Source organism: Talpa occidentalis, unplaced genomic scaffold (assembly GCF_014898055.3).
Source record: "Talpa occidentalis isolate TD23 unplaced genomic scaffold, MPIMG_talOcc4v2.1 talOcc4.11, whole genome shotgun sequence".
NCBI classification, from domain to species: domain Eukaryota; kingdom Metazoa; phylum Chordata; class Mammalia; order Eulipotyphla; family Talpidae; genus Talpa; species Talpa occidentalis.
In genome coordinates, this window is record NW_023601104.1 from 61,074,388 (window position 1) to 61,089,058 (window position 14,671).

General features: G+C 38.6%; 2 protein-coding genes across 3 annotated transcripts in view; one reads left to right on the forward strand and one right to left on the reverse strand.

The window, feature by feature from the left end:
• Positions 1–37: 37 nt before the first annotated feature.
• Positions 38–11,181, forward strand: DMAC2L (distal membrane arm assembly component 2 like). Its single transcript, XM_037503297.2, has 5 exons — positions 38–109; positions 5,699–5,810; positions 6,676–6,884; positions 7,448–7,619; positions 8,371–11,181. Exons 2-5 carry the CDS (start codon positions 5,704–5,706, stop codon positions 8,483–8,485), a joined length of 603 nt encoding a protein of 200 aa, XP_037359194.1. The 5' UTR covers positions 38–109; positions 5,699–5,703; the 3' UTR covers positions 8,486–11,181.
• A 119-nt stretch (positions 11,182–11,300) lies between these two features.
• Positions 11,301–14,671, reverse strand: part of CDKL1 (cyclin dependent kinase like 1) — a 54,043-nt gene continuing 50,672 nt past the window's right edge. For both annotated transcript variants that reach the window (XM_054690296.1, XM_037503298.2), the window contains exons 9-10: positions 13,788–13,943; positions 11,301–11,914 (exon numbers count right to left, since the gene is read on the reverse strand). In XM_054690296.1, the coding sequence (XP_054546271.1) occupies positions 11,807–11,914; positions 13,788–13,943 (264 nt within the window). In that variant the 3' untranslated portion in view covers positions 11,301–11,806. The remainder of the gene's footprint in view (positions 11,915–13,787; positions 13,944–14,671) is intronic.

Sequence of the window (14,671 nt, forward strand, 5' to 3'; positions counted from 1 at the left end):
GCCCCACGTGGGAATGCCTGTGGCCAATGGACGCTCGCGGCGGAGGCTCAGGGCCTGCGGGCGCCGCTGTGACGCTAAAGACACGCGCTGGGTCCGGGCCTCCGACGCCGTAAGTAGAGGCGCCAGGCCCCGAGCGGGCGGGACTCTTGGGCGGTTTTGCTCTGCCCCTTTGCCTTCTCCCAAGCTGGCCCGACTGAAATCCCGGCCCACCGAGTGGCTGGTCTCCGACCTTCACGCCGGCGTGGGGCGGCGGGAGAAAGTCTGGGCGTGATCACGGGGAACTGTAGTTCGGTTGGGCCCAATGGCTGCCCATCCTCCCGGGCGGGCCCGCCCCTGTCAGCCTGTTTCCCTGCCCGGCTCCACCCTCATCTGCTCGGGCCCGGGGCTGGCACCTGCGGACTCCAGCCCGGCCCCCGCCGAGCGCGGGGCCCCCAGCAGAGCCCCCCACATCCTGCCCTTCGCTCGCTTCCGACTCAGGCCCAGTCAAGGCGACCTCGCCCGAGAGCCTGCCGTCTTGTGGACTTCTTAGAGGGCTCCTGGCTCATGGAGTCGTCTGGCGCTGAGATGAACCATCATTTAGGAATCTGTTTACTTTTTAAAAATTCTGGTCCGAGACACGGTTTTAAATAGGCTGAGCAGGCCTGGGGACAGCGAGATGTCGGTGCATATCGCTTCACCCCTGTGTCCTGATCCGTGGTCCCTAGAAGATCTAATCTTGTAAAAGCATGTGTTTATCTCCGTGCCAGTTCACTAACCACTGTTCTTTGCGTTTGACCGTGGTTTTTAATGGCTAAGATCAGGAAAAGAATAGAATGGTAAAACTCTATAGCTGGAAGGTCTTGGCTGTTTGACTTACGTTCTAGTTATTGGTAAGGGGCTTGCCTCAGATCCTGTATAAATTTGGAAGTATTATCGTGGCCGCCTCATAGGGCTTTTATGCTTTGACGTGAGCGAAGGCTCATTGAGTGAAGAACACCGTGACGGCTTTTATGTTCAAGTGGTCTTACCGCCTCTAAAGTTGCAGATATTTTGCTTAATGGGTGAACAATTTAGGATGTTATCTGCTTGTTTTATCACAATTGAAAAAATAAAATTTTTTTTTTTAATTTTGAAGAGTCCCACGTAGTTGTAAGAAACAAAGAGATCCTGTGTACCCTGTACCCAACCTCCTCCAATTATAAGATCTTGTAAAACTATCACAACAGTATCACAACACTACACTATCACAACCAGGAAATTGATATTGGCACAACCCACTGATATTATTTAGATTTCCTTAGTTCTACGTGTGTGTGATTAGCGCTATTAGTTTTTAATCATGGTGTAGATCTTATATTCACCACCAGTCGAACTGCAGCACAGGTCCATCATCGCGTGGGTCACTCTGGTTGCCCTTTTATAACTACACCTCTTTCCTACAGGGCACCCCAGTTCCCAAATCTATTTTTACTTTCTAAAATTTCATCGTTTCAAGAATGTGATACAAACACAGTTACACAGTATGTGACTTGTGGGAATTGACTTTTTTCCACTCACCATAATCCTTGAGAGCAATCCAAATTGTAGCACGTATCCAAAGTTCATTTTTTCTTATTGCTGAGTAGGGTTCCATGGTTTGGATGTACCATTGCATGTTTAACCATCCATTGAAGAGCTTCCGAGTTTCCAGTTTTTAGCGATTTTGAATAAAGCTGATTTGAACTAGTGTACACTTTTGTGTGTGAACCTGTGTTTATTATCTGGGATAAATGGTCAAGAGTCCAATTGCTTGATTATATGATAAACACATGTTTAATTTTGTAAGAAACGGCCAAACTGCTTTCCAAAGTGGCTGAACCACTTTACATTCCCACCAGCAATGTTTGAACAATTTATTTATTGTCATCAGTATTTGGTGTTAACAGTATTTTTTTAAATTTTAACCAGTATGATAGGTTTATAGTGGAGATGATTATTTTTAGCTTTCACAGGACAGAGTTGACTAATTACTAGATTGAATATTAGTTAACACAATTCTAAAGTCTTTATGGTGGCCTGTAATAGTTTTGATTATGATCTCAATTTAGTAAGGTAAAAGAATTATTCATACTTTTTTTTTTTAAATATTTATTTATTTATTTATACAAGCACTGTGTACAGTCAGAAGCACGGGAGGGTGAGAGAATTCACCAGAGCCAGAGCAGGGAGCAGAGCAGGCAGAAGGACCGAAGTACACTGCTGAGGGGAGCAGCGGGCGGCAGGAGAGGTCTGCGCGCCATGTGGGACCCTCCTCCAGTGGCCGGGGAGCAGCCGGGGATTGAACCCATGCTGCAGAGGCTGCCGGCAGCTTCACAACCCAGCACTCAACCGCTCTGCCACCAGGGAGGCCCTTATACTTTTTTTTAAGTAAAATTTTTTCTCCTTACCCTCTCCCCTGGAATTAACCATACATTAATTTATTTCAATCAGGTAATTTCAAATTAAGAGCTCACTTTATATGTATCTGGCTCCAGATACTTGTATTCCGGACACTGCCCTCCTCAGCTGAGCATTCGTTCACCTTCTTCCATCTAGGTCAGAACCTATATAACAAGTTAGTTCAATGAGTGCCATATATGATGTTGGCCTAAAAATGACTTTTGGGACCTTTGCTTCCAATTCCTAATTGCTCTGTTGTTCTGTTTCACCTCAGGAATAACAGTAGGCATCTATTGGGGATGATTTGCAGTGAAGTGAGATTGTAATTTGGGAAAAACTCCAATTCTGATGCCACCCCACCTCTCTCTCCATAATTTTACCACCCTCAAAAGTTTGAGGTTTAATCTTTTAGCTATTGCTGTGGGCAGCCCACTAAAATAATCACGTTTACTAGGTTAAAAATAGAACTTCAGCCTTAGAAAAAACTTGTTTTTATGCAAACAAGAACTTTCAGTCAACCCTACTCTGAAACACTGTATATATCCTGTTTTGAGTCACATGAGTCTGGACTGTAGGTCACAAACATAATTTCAAGTTTTAGAAGCCATAGTAATACAGTAGTGGCTGTTTTTTAACTTGGTTTTAAGTGGTTTCATTTCATTCATTAGAGCTAAATTCACTAACTCACCACTAGAGGTCTCCTTTTTCCCTATAGAAAGCATTCCCAGAGGTAGCTGCTTGAGTTTTTCTGAAATTCCTAAAATCAATTTACAAAATCACCTTTTCTTAAACTTTATTGCCAAATAAAATTTGATATATACACAATGGAATACTATTCAGCAATCAAAAAAGATAAACTTATGCCATTCACAGCAACATGGATGGAGCTGGAAGGGATTATGCTCAGTGAAATAAGCCAGAAGGAAAAAGAAAAATATCAGATGGTTTCACTTATAGGAAGAACACAGGGAAACCATAAAAAGGATCAGAAAAAAAGGACAAAACTAGCAGGCAAACTATAAATCAGAGACATTAAGCAGGGGAGGGATCAAAACAGGGAAGAGCACAAGGGTCCAGGGTGACTGTACAGGGGTGTCTTGAGGGTGGTAATTTTATGGGGACAACACCTGGGAGAAGAAATCAAACATTGTACAAAAGTGAACATCCAATTTAAAAATATATAAATAAAAATTCAAGAAATTTTAAGTGTATACAGGAATGAATGAAGATAACTTTTGGGTAAGGTCTTGGTGTTGGATAAGATTTCCACAAACAAGGTTGTGGGTGGGATGTAGAAGGGATGGAAATGGCCTGAGTTAAAGCTGGAAATTCCAGGTTTTTAAATGAGATTGGCAGCTAGTGAACTTATTAGAGGTGGGCACAGATGGAGGGAGCTTTAACAAAAAGCTGGAAGGGCTGGGTCATGAGAGAAGGTAGCAGCTGGAATGGCTTGCAGTAATGAAGATAGGGAAAGGTGATGTTGAGAAATTGTTGAAGAGGGCTGGTGATCCCAGCATCTCTCACTCTTCCACAGCCATCTTCCTCAGTGACTTCCTCATCTAAAGGATTTCCACTCAAGCTTCTTTCTAGTCTTCTTTTTTCCAAATTCTAGAATAATATAAAGACTAGAGAGCCCTGGACTGACACGAGAGAGGATAGGTTCCAGTTTCAGAGCTGCCACCAATTAGCCACAAAACACTGGGCAAGTCCTTTCAAACACATGCATTTATTAATACTCCACCCTGTTCCAGAAAGGATTTAGGCTGTCAGCAAGTTACTTAAGATCAGCACTTCTGTTTCCTCATCTTTAGATGAGAGATCTGGGTGTCTACATTTCCTCCAGCTTTAACATTTTGTGACTCTGATTCTAATGATTCATTGACCATTTCTATTTAGAAGTTCTGCCAAACTTCACTTTTACTATATGAAAAACTGGGGAGGGAGGGACTGAACCCTGCCCTCTTGACATTGATTTCTGTTAATGGCATCACCATCCTAACAGTTGACTGGGGACCAAAACTTGGTGTCATCTTCAACTCCTCAGATCTTTGCCCCAGCATCTCACTTGATGAGTCATGTGGAATCCACTCTGTGATCCTTCCCATTCTCCCCTCATGGCTGCCTTTCCTATGGCCACATGTAGTTAAAGCTCTTGTTGACTGTCTCCAGTTCTGTTGACCCTCAGTCTTGATGCTGTTTTCTCTGAGTAATACTTCTAAAGCATAACTAACAATGTCAGTGCTCTGTGCTAACAACTTAGTGACTTCCAGTCACCTAAAGAAGATAGTCCAAATGCCCTGGCTGATCATGCTAGGCCCCTTCCTGACATGACTGTGCAAGTTGAGCACCTCCTCCTGACCCTATGGGCTAACCAAACTGAACTACACCAGCCCTTAAACATCCCTGTGTCTACTAATCACCTGACAGCTTTTCCTGTCATCTTTGTTGAAATCCTGGCCTGTCCTTATTTAACTCATTTAGATATTTTTCAGTTTCCATCATGTATTTCAAATAACTTGTTTTAACTCACTCCACCCTATAATAAATGGTCAGCTCCTTACAGCCAGAGGTCGTGTATTAATTCTTTGTTTTCATCCCACGTGGCACACTACTAGAGAAACATGAATTGAGATAAATCAGATTAAGCCAGTTGAGAAATCACTTTCCCAACTCATGGTTATGGATTCTTATACCTGGACCTCACCTGAGTAAATTGCCTTATAAATGAGAAAACCAAGGGTCAGAGAAGTGAAGTTACTTGCCAAGTCTTTCCCAGCTGTGCTTGCACAGTTCTTTGTTTGCCCTGTTCTGGTGATACTACTTGCAGCGTTGTACTAGGAAGATTCGTCTTCATGTCTCCTCTCCCTTCCAGGTTATGAGGGTCTTGACCACCACACTTGCTCCCTAAGTGATTTTAGTTTGTCATTTTGATACTGAATATGTCCACTCTGAGTGGAGCTGGTTTCAGCAAATTGTAGGTGCACTGCCTGAATGGACGCTAGGTGGCAGCACAGCAGGCTGACTTGTTGCACAAAGGAACTTAATGTCAAGGCTGAAGGGAAACTTGGAGACCATCCAATCCAGCCTGCATGGTTTGGTTTGGTTTTGTTTTTGTTTTTTGCAAAAAAGTAAGCAAAAACTGCTAGCCAGTGAAGGCAGTGATTTCTTCAATAACTGTTGAGTAGCAAGTAAGGCATCAGCTTTATTAGCACACGAGCACTGGAGTGGTGAAGTTGCTAAATGCATGGGACTGTATGCTAGCTGATGATCTACTGTGAATACTGTTTTTTTGTGTGTTTAGATCAAATGATGCTGCTTAGAAAAACTTCCCAGCTGTTGGTCGCCTTAAAGAAACTCCCATGGTCATGTGACTCCCGTTACTTCTGGGGCTGGTTGAATGCAGTGTTTAATAAGTAAGTTATTCTAACTAATGTGAAGGAATATGGGGGTTGTTATAGCTAGATGAATTCACTGTAGCTAATTTGGTTATTTATTATATTTCAGAAATAGTACTTTTTGTACAGTGTGTGAATATTTTGTTTAAAAACACACTAAATATACACACAAGCATTATGTAAAGACCAGAAAATAGATTATGAAATATTAATTGCCTGTTTGAGTTGCAGGATTTCAGTACTTTTTCTTATGTCTTTTGGACTCTCTAAGATGAATATTTATTGCTTTTATAATCAGAAAATCTCAGGAAATGTCATTTTAGAAAAGTTTATTCTATAGCTTCTTAAGGAATATAATTAGCCTTTTAAAAGGCTAAAAGGAAACTCAAATACGTAAAACATTAGTGGGTACATGCTTAGAAATAATCCTTTGAAACTGATGAAACTCATCTCATTTTTTAATATAACACTAATATCACTAACTAGAATTAAAAAGGCATATATGTAGAATTAATATATATCACTTAATGAGGTTAATTTGAACATAGGTTCAAAACTTTCCTCTCATCATTAATAAAATGATAACCAAATACAGTCACTCATTCAATACATAGTTACTAAATACCTCCTGGTATCAAGCACTGTGCTACATCCAATCAGTGAAGACTTCTGTCTGCAAACACAAAAATAATGGCCTTGACAGTGGTCACTTGGAAACAAACACAAAAGCAGAAAAGGTAGAGAGCCATTGTATGTTTTTATTTTTTTTCACTAAATATATCTTCCTCCTCAGTCATTTCGAATGAAAAACTGTTGCTATTGTTTATACTTATGTTGGTGTTATATTTAAGAATCTAATGATCTTTCTTCCTCTTGCCCACAGAGTAGATTATGAACGCATCAAGGATGTAGGCCCAGACAGGGCAGCCTCCGAGTGGCTGCTACGCTGTGGGGCCATGGTGCGCTACCATGGTCAGCACAAGTGGCAGAAGGACTATAACAGCCTCCCAACAGGCCCTCTAGACAAATACAAGATTCAGGCTATCGATGCCACAGACTCATGTATCATGAGAATTGGATTTGATTACTTAGGTAACTAACTTATTTGTTTAGGGGAAATCCAGGTGATTTGCAGTGACATTTTGTTGCAGTTGACTCATTGTTGTAGTCATACCAGTGTGTGTTTGCCCTTTTCAGTACAGCCCAATTTATTTCTTCTTGTGTATATTTATTTTTAAATTAAATAGAGGTTATAAATATCTTCCTCCTCCCAGGAAGTTTGACTCTGCACTTACCTTTACTATGTGGTTTACAATTAAAATCAAGACTTTGTTTGTCCAACTATCTTTGTTATGGGAAACCCTCGGTAATGCGGGAATCATTATATTCATACAGCTTCTGCTTGTGTGGGCATTTCTTTCCTCTAGTGCATGCACATCTGACTGCAGAATGGTGCTGTCCATCAGTAGCACAACCTGTATAGTGAATACCTTGTATCGCTAACAGGGTGACTAATTTTTTCAGTGTTCCTCAGACTGAGAGGTTTCTCAGGACTTTGGACTTTCAATCCTAAAGCCAGAATAGTCCCAGACAAACTAAGACAGTTGGTGATCGTGATGGTAAAGCAGGTTCTTAAACTGCACTTTTTCTTCCAGAGGGCCTGCAGTATGTTGAAAAAATAAAGCTATGCAGGTGTCACTATATTGAGGATGATTGTTTGGAGAGACTTAGTCAATTTGAAAATTTACAGAAAAGCATGTTGGAAATGGAAATAATTTCATGTGGAAATATCACAAACAAAGGCATCATTGCTTTGTATCACTTAAGGTAGGTGGTCAGTGGCAGAGTGAAAACGATAAAATGATGTTAAAGTGAATAATCAGAATTAAACATTTGATGATGTATGTTTAAGTTCTGCAAAATATAATTTAAGAAACTAACAATTTTCATCTGTAGTACTTTAAAGCAGTTAAAATTATCAAGCTTAATATATTAAGGTTGCGCAGGGCAACTTCCTGAAAAATATACGTCGGTCACCTAGCACGATGCCTGCTGCAGCAAGTTCTCAATAAGTATTAGCTATCATGCTTCCTCTCCATCTTTTAAAGCAATTTCCCCTATGTTCTGCCAGATTCTCATTATCACAGGAAGTCTGAGAAATTTTAAACACTGGGACCAAAAGTACTGGTTTGTTTCTTACATTAGTTGAGGCTTTATCTTTTAATAGAAACAAGTTTCTTTAAGAAATTTCCCAATTGTTTTTTCCTTTTGGGGAGTAAGATTCATATTTCATATTCACATGCAAAGAAGTTCTATACCACAACATGTGAATAGTATTTGGAAAGCATAAACTAGAATTATTGATGTAATTCAGAACCACTAAACTTTATAAAATCTGGCTCAATCCCTAGTGAGTTTCATTTGAAATAGTACTCTAAGACAACTGTATAAATGTCATTTTGAAAGTATAGGGTGATATAAACACATTTCTGTGTGTAATTTCTTCTAAAAGCAAGTTTATTTTTAATGTTGTACGAGTAAAAACAAAAATTGAAGTAACTTCTTTCTCTTTTTGTAGTAACCTCAAGTGTTTGTTGTTAAGTGATCTTCCTGAAGTAAGAGACAAAGAAAACCTTGTTCAAGCCTTTAAGATAGCACTGCCTTCTTTGGAACTAAAATTGGACTTGAAGTAAAATAGTAATAATAAGTGTCTTATTTCAACTTAAAGTATCATTTGAAATTATTGATCCTAAATGGTAACAAATATAATTATCAATAGAACTGTAAGGATGTATTAGCATAATATTTCAAAGCAAAATCTATTATATGCAGAAAAGAAATATTCAGATGTGACTCACTAAAGGTACTCAATTGGAAGTGATTAAATCAATCATTAAATCATTTTAAGAGAACTGCAAATAAGGTAACATTTTTAATTCTAATATAGTTCTTATTTTATGTAAATATCTATACAGACATGTCTTGATATAGATACTTGTGACTCAGATGTACAACACAGATACTCTATTGTATTTTAACAGAAGCATGTTACTATAAATGCACAATTATGAAAAACTGAAAGCTCAATTTCAGATTGATAGGTGGAATGAATTAAGCAAAGTTGTCAGTGGTTGAGACATTCACATTACTTCCAAGCATTTGTTTGCATTTCTTATGATCTTGCATTCCTTTGTTCTTTATAATATATCCCCTTTCTGAGAATCAACAGTTTCTGGGTAATTCATCTATTTTGTAAGCCTAGTCTAGCTTTATTAAAACTAGACATAAATATGTCTGTTTAGTGGATTTAAATACTTTATCTGATTGCAAGAGAACAGAGGAAACAATCAGGGACAGTACAGCTACATTTGTTTTTTGCTTAAATTAAAAAATTGCTTGAAATAGTTCCACATGTCAGAAACATTTTTATTCCCTCATATATCTTGGATACTAAGTCTTGAAAGTTCAAGTAACATCCAAAGAAAGTATAAGCACAAAATCCAGCTTATATCTAGAAAGCAATGATAAAGAATATCATATATAGATAAAACATATCTTTATTTTTACTGCTTGAAATGGCCTTAAGTCTATTATTGTTAGTTATGTACCAACATGTTTATATATGTTTGATTTATATTTTAAACTGTTGGATATAATATTGATTGGAATTAATTTTGAAATTAATACTTTCTAAATGTGGCATTCAGGTAGAAAAATGAATTTTAGTTGTGTTTAGAAACCAACTGATGTAAATATAGCACATAATACAAATGATATACTATTTACTGATATTTGCCATTGTCATGTAAAAAATCAGAAAATAGTAAAAAAAGAGGATGTATGATAGTTTCATGTGAAACAGTGATGATTCCATGCTGCGGAATGGATTCAGATATGGTTAAATTAAGCACAAGTATACAGTTAATAGAACTCATTAAAAAATGATCCCTTCTATCTCAGGTTTATTTGATTACTGTTCAGTAAGGCAATTGATTAAACTTAGTCTGGAGCTACTTTTCTATTCTGAATGGTTTTCTATAAAACTACTGGATGAGTTATGCAGTTATATAGTCACCTGCCTCTGTTAAGTGCATTGTTTTGGGTCAAGGGAAAAAAAAACCAAAATGTTAACTATTCACAGAAGTTGGACATCCTTCCTTGTCCTTCAAATCAAGGTTGCATAACAAGAGTTAACACTGGGACTAGTATTCAGCCCACTGTCAGCTCTATGCAAGAAGTTATAAACATCAGATTGCTTTCAGATGTTATTGAGAAGATGCAGAATTTGGTGATTAGTAGCAGTCAATGAATTCAGTCAAATGCTCTCATGAAGAAAACATTTCATATATAGTGCATTAAACAGAGTGAAGAAGAAATGTTTTGAAGGTACAGTAAGATAATTCAAAAACCATGGCTGAGAACGGCTAGGAAACAGCAGTTAATCAAAAATAGTATTGAGCTATAAGAAACAGGCATGAACTTCATATTAACCTGTGTTCAGGGGACAAGGATAAAAAAAGTTTTTGAATAAACAGTAGGCCAAATCAAAGCTAATTATATGTCATTTTTAAGTATCACTGTATAATGCTAGGAATCCTCAATATCATTTTGGACTACTTTCTTATTAGTTGTTACTGATTACTTGTTAGGATAACATAGATACATATACATATGTGTGTAGATATATATGCATCTATGTGAACATATCTGCACATACATGCATACAGTATAAAAAGACATTTCAGGGAAGACATCAGTTTTACAATCTAGTATCTTTCATGACCCAAGTAAAAACTGGAGCAGTTTTCCAAAATTCACATCACTAAATATGGTCCTGCCTATAGGTCTATCTCCACGTCTGAGGCTGAGCTGAAGAGCATAAAGTGCTAATTACTTTGATGCTCACAAGCTCAGTTCCTGTGAAGCCTGTAGATCTTGTTTTACCTCTGATCACCTTGGTCAGTCACCAAGTTCCAGCCATTGTTTACAAGGGGGAATTGGGTGAGCAAGTATAATGGATTATAGTAAATCCATCTTGCCTGTAAAAATGACTAAGATATTCCCTTTCCTAAAGATAAGACGAGGGCCTCCCTGGTGGCGCAAGGGGTTAAGCACTGCACTATGAAGCAATCCGCAGCCTCTGCAGCATGAGTTTGATCCCCAGCCAGCCAGGGTGCAACCCACATGGCGCAGCCGACCTCTCCTCACTTGCCCACTGCTCCCCTCAGCAGTGTATTTCAGTCAATCTCCCTGTTCTGTCCCCCACTCTGTCTCTGGTGAATCTTCTCATCCCCCTACCCCCACCCCCACACCTCTGGCCTACACCCCAGCTCTTGTATGCATAAATAAAATCTTTAAAAAATAAAGATAAGACAGAAGTATATGTAAGAAATGTCTATAAACATATCATTATAGAATTGTATGAATTACAGTATTTTATGAAAATCCACATAATTTTAAATATTTGGAACTCAAAGATTCAAAAAAAATTCAAAGTATAAAAATCAAAAGAGAAAAGCATGAAATGGAATTTTAAACATTTTGATTTTAAGAATGGAAACGCCTTAAATAGGATGTTGAGACAATATGAAAAACAGGAGATAGGACTCAGGGCAAGTGTCTATGGAAATACATGTGGGCATTCTGTAATCCATTTTTCACTTGTTGCGTATAGTAAAATTGAAGTATTCATCTTTTGTTACTTCTCTAATTTTGCCAGAGTTATGGGCAGGAGATACAATTAATATTTAGTCCATAAGCTAAGTCACTTAGATACAACAAAAATATAAATGAAAATCCAAGTAAGTTTTCACTCTGTCTGTACACCACCATCAAGCAGGAAGACTGCATCTGGAATTTCCCTTCACATCTTGCCAAGGGGCCTCCCAGTGAGTTAGTTACTTAATGTTTTCTCCTGATGGTTTTCAACATTGTTGTTTTCAAACAACTATATATGTTTTATTTTCTTCAAATTATTGATCATTTCCCTTTCTTATCATTAGTCTCTAAGATCCTTAAATGTTTGGAAAACGATAGTGAAGTTTCTTGGTATTACCGTAGTACTTCTTGGTGTCCAAAGCTGGAAGGATGCTGCTGCTGGCCAGCTGAGGTAGATACTGCAGCTGCAAATACAAAGCACATAATTACATATGTTGCTGTCCACTTTTTTGATTATTGATAATAAATTACAAAAGAAGTCAGTAACTTTTTCAGCACAGAAATACTCTCTGTGCACATATCCAGCACTTTAGAGAGCAAAATGTTTAAATTTGGTCTTTGCTTTTCTTTTTAAAGGTTTATTTTATAATTAAAAAGCAAATGCACATTATAGAAGATATGAAAAAGAAGGAAAGATTTGTATATTAATGTTTGGGGGGGAGTATAGATTCACAGGAGTTAAGAGCCTGCTGAATCCTTAGGGATCATTTAAGTCAATGCCTTTTCTTATAGCAAAGAAAACTGGCATCCGGAGCACTTTAGTGACTTGCCCCCTTACTCTTTAGTTAAAAAAGGCAAAACTGCTCTCTTTATGCGGCCAGCAAATGCTTGGATTTATTGTCAATGTCAAATGAAAGTGAGATTACACCTATATTTTTTGTGTTCTATATGACCCTAGGTATATGAAAAGAAGTTAGTTTTTAGTTCTTTTAAACTAAACAGTTGAATCCTTTCAAGACCTATAAAAATATACACCAATTCACAGGGGTCCTCTATTCTTTCAAGTAGAAAGATTTCCATCAAGACCCTTTATTCAAAGTAACAGCAAACTAAGGGGCAACTCTGTGGGGAAAGTCTGTTTCAGCTCGTTTTGCTACCTGGGTCATAAATGACAAAGACCAGATTGAAAGCATTCTTACTTCCACAGCGCTGGCCTGTTTTAGGGCTCTGGAGTTCATGTGGTACCTGTTCCCAATGGACCTATCTACTCTCCTTTCCACAAAACCTCCAGTGTAAGTGTGGAGGCTGCAAAGGGAGACTAAGGCAAGATAACTGATAGTTTAAGTGGTACCTGACAGATCCAGAAGGAACCCAGAACAGGGGCCTCCTTGGTGGGGCAAGGGGTTAAGCATAGCACTATGAAGATTTCAGCAGCCACTGCGGCATGAGTTCAATCCCCAGCCAGGGAGCTAACCCACATGGTGCAGCAGACCTCTCCTGTCTCACCTGCTGTTCCCCTCAGCAATGTATTTCAGTAGATCAGCCTGTTCTGCTCCCTACTCTGTCTCTGGTGAATCCTTTCATTCTCTAGCCCCCCCCCCCAAACCCCACTGCCACCTCTGTCCTATACCCCAGCTCTTGTATGCATAAATAAATAAAAATTTAAAAAAAAAAAAGTAACCCAGAACAGCCAGCTCATCTTAGTTGTGGTTACAACTACAATACATTCTAAATTATTACAGCTTTTGGCTTAAGAATAGCTACTTAAGACCATTTTGCTATTTTACACTAATCATGATTCTTCACAGGCTCCACAGTGTGCAGTGTGAATGCCATTCTTTGGTCATGTGTACTGTTCTGCGATCACTGAATGCACTCATCACTGTATTTATCCTCGATAATTCTGATGAATCCCTTCTTGGATAAACCTGGAATGTCAATTAATACTTAAGGTTAAACATCATAGTTAACTGTCTGGGAAAAATCTGATTTCATTTTCTAAAGCACAGGAATATGCTCAGTTAGTCTCACACTCATAAACCTGGCTGAGACTTGTGCTTATGCACACCCAAAACTCTGGTCACTGAGTGGCAGCAGGGAACTGCAGGGCCAGGAGACCCATAGGATTCAGGGAGAAGGGGCCTTAGAAGGCAGACCTCTTTGGGGCCCTGCCAGATAGATCACGTGACCCCATCTCCTAGTGTTGGAATGAGGGTGCTGGAGCTTCAAGCCACTCCTGCAACCTGAAGTATAGATTCAGTCTGCACCAGGAGGGAAGTATGAGATCTGTTGGACCTGCAACCTTGCATGCTTTGGCAAACAGTGCTCCACTTTTACCCCAGGTAGCTGCTTTCGGCTTGGTCTCAGGGTCTTCCTTGTTGGCTTGTCATGCTCTTTTGCCAAATCCCCAATTTCTCTGATGGTGTCAAAGTATGGGTGCTGCAACAACTGTTCACAAGTCAGTCTCTCAGCAGGATTCATGTGGAGACAGCCCTAGAAGAACAGAAAGTTTCCTTTTCTTACTTCTCTAAAGTTGTATTAGCTTACTACTGTTACTCTTTTTCTCTGAAAGATTAAAGTCTTCAGTTAGAACCAAGAGGGGGAAAAGGTAAGAAAAACACAACAATCATGATTTAATTTCTTTCACAATAATTCCTAAATGTGTAATCCCATAATAAATAAATAGCTTCTAGAAACAGTAACAATCATTTTCTCCAACTTGTTCTATTCTCCAGGCAGTTGGTACTCTGCCCTGAGGAAATAGTATATGCTTTTTTAGTTCACTTCAGTGTCCAACTGGAATAATCCACTTAACCATTTTGGTCCCTTAGACATACTTTGTAAAAACTAGTTTACTGAAAAAAATAATACCTATGTATGGTAAAAGTAAAATGCATGCAGGATACAGCAAAGTCCTAATTCTTCTACTCCCTCCCCTTATACAATTAGCCACTTTGTTTTGTTTTAGGTATATTCCAAAAATAGTCTATATATTACGAGCACATGTATATGTGTAGAAAGGGGAAGCATAATAGTCATGCTTTTATATTACATCATTCTTAACTATTTGCTTTGCCATTAAGTAGGCCATAGGGCTCATACTTGGATAGATTAAATCTTACAACTACATACCCCAAGGAACATTCTCAATTTTGTAAATGTATTACATACTTTTTGAGGTAGACGTTGACTATAGCTTCCAATTAAAATATGTTCCTCAT

Excerpts from the sequence above, each read along its gene's own strand:
- DMAC2L (XM_037503297.2), top strand. The coding sequence starts at position 5,704 with ATGATGCTGCTTAGAAAAACTTCCCAGCTGTTGGTCGCCTTAAAGAAA. Across the intron at positions 5,811-6,675 it reads TTGAATGCAGTGTTTAATAA|AGTAGATTATGAACGCATCA; the intron begins GTAAGTTATTCT and ends TCTTGCCCACAG. Across the intron at positions 6,885-7,447 it reads AATTGGATTTGATTACTTAG|AGGGCCTGCAGTATGTTGAA; the intron begins GTAACTAACTTA and ends TTTTTCTTCCAG.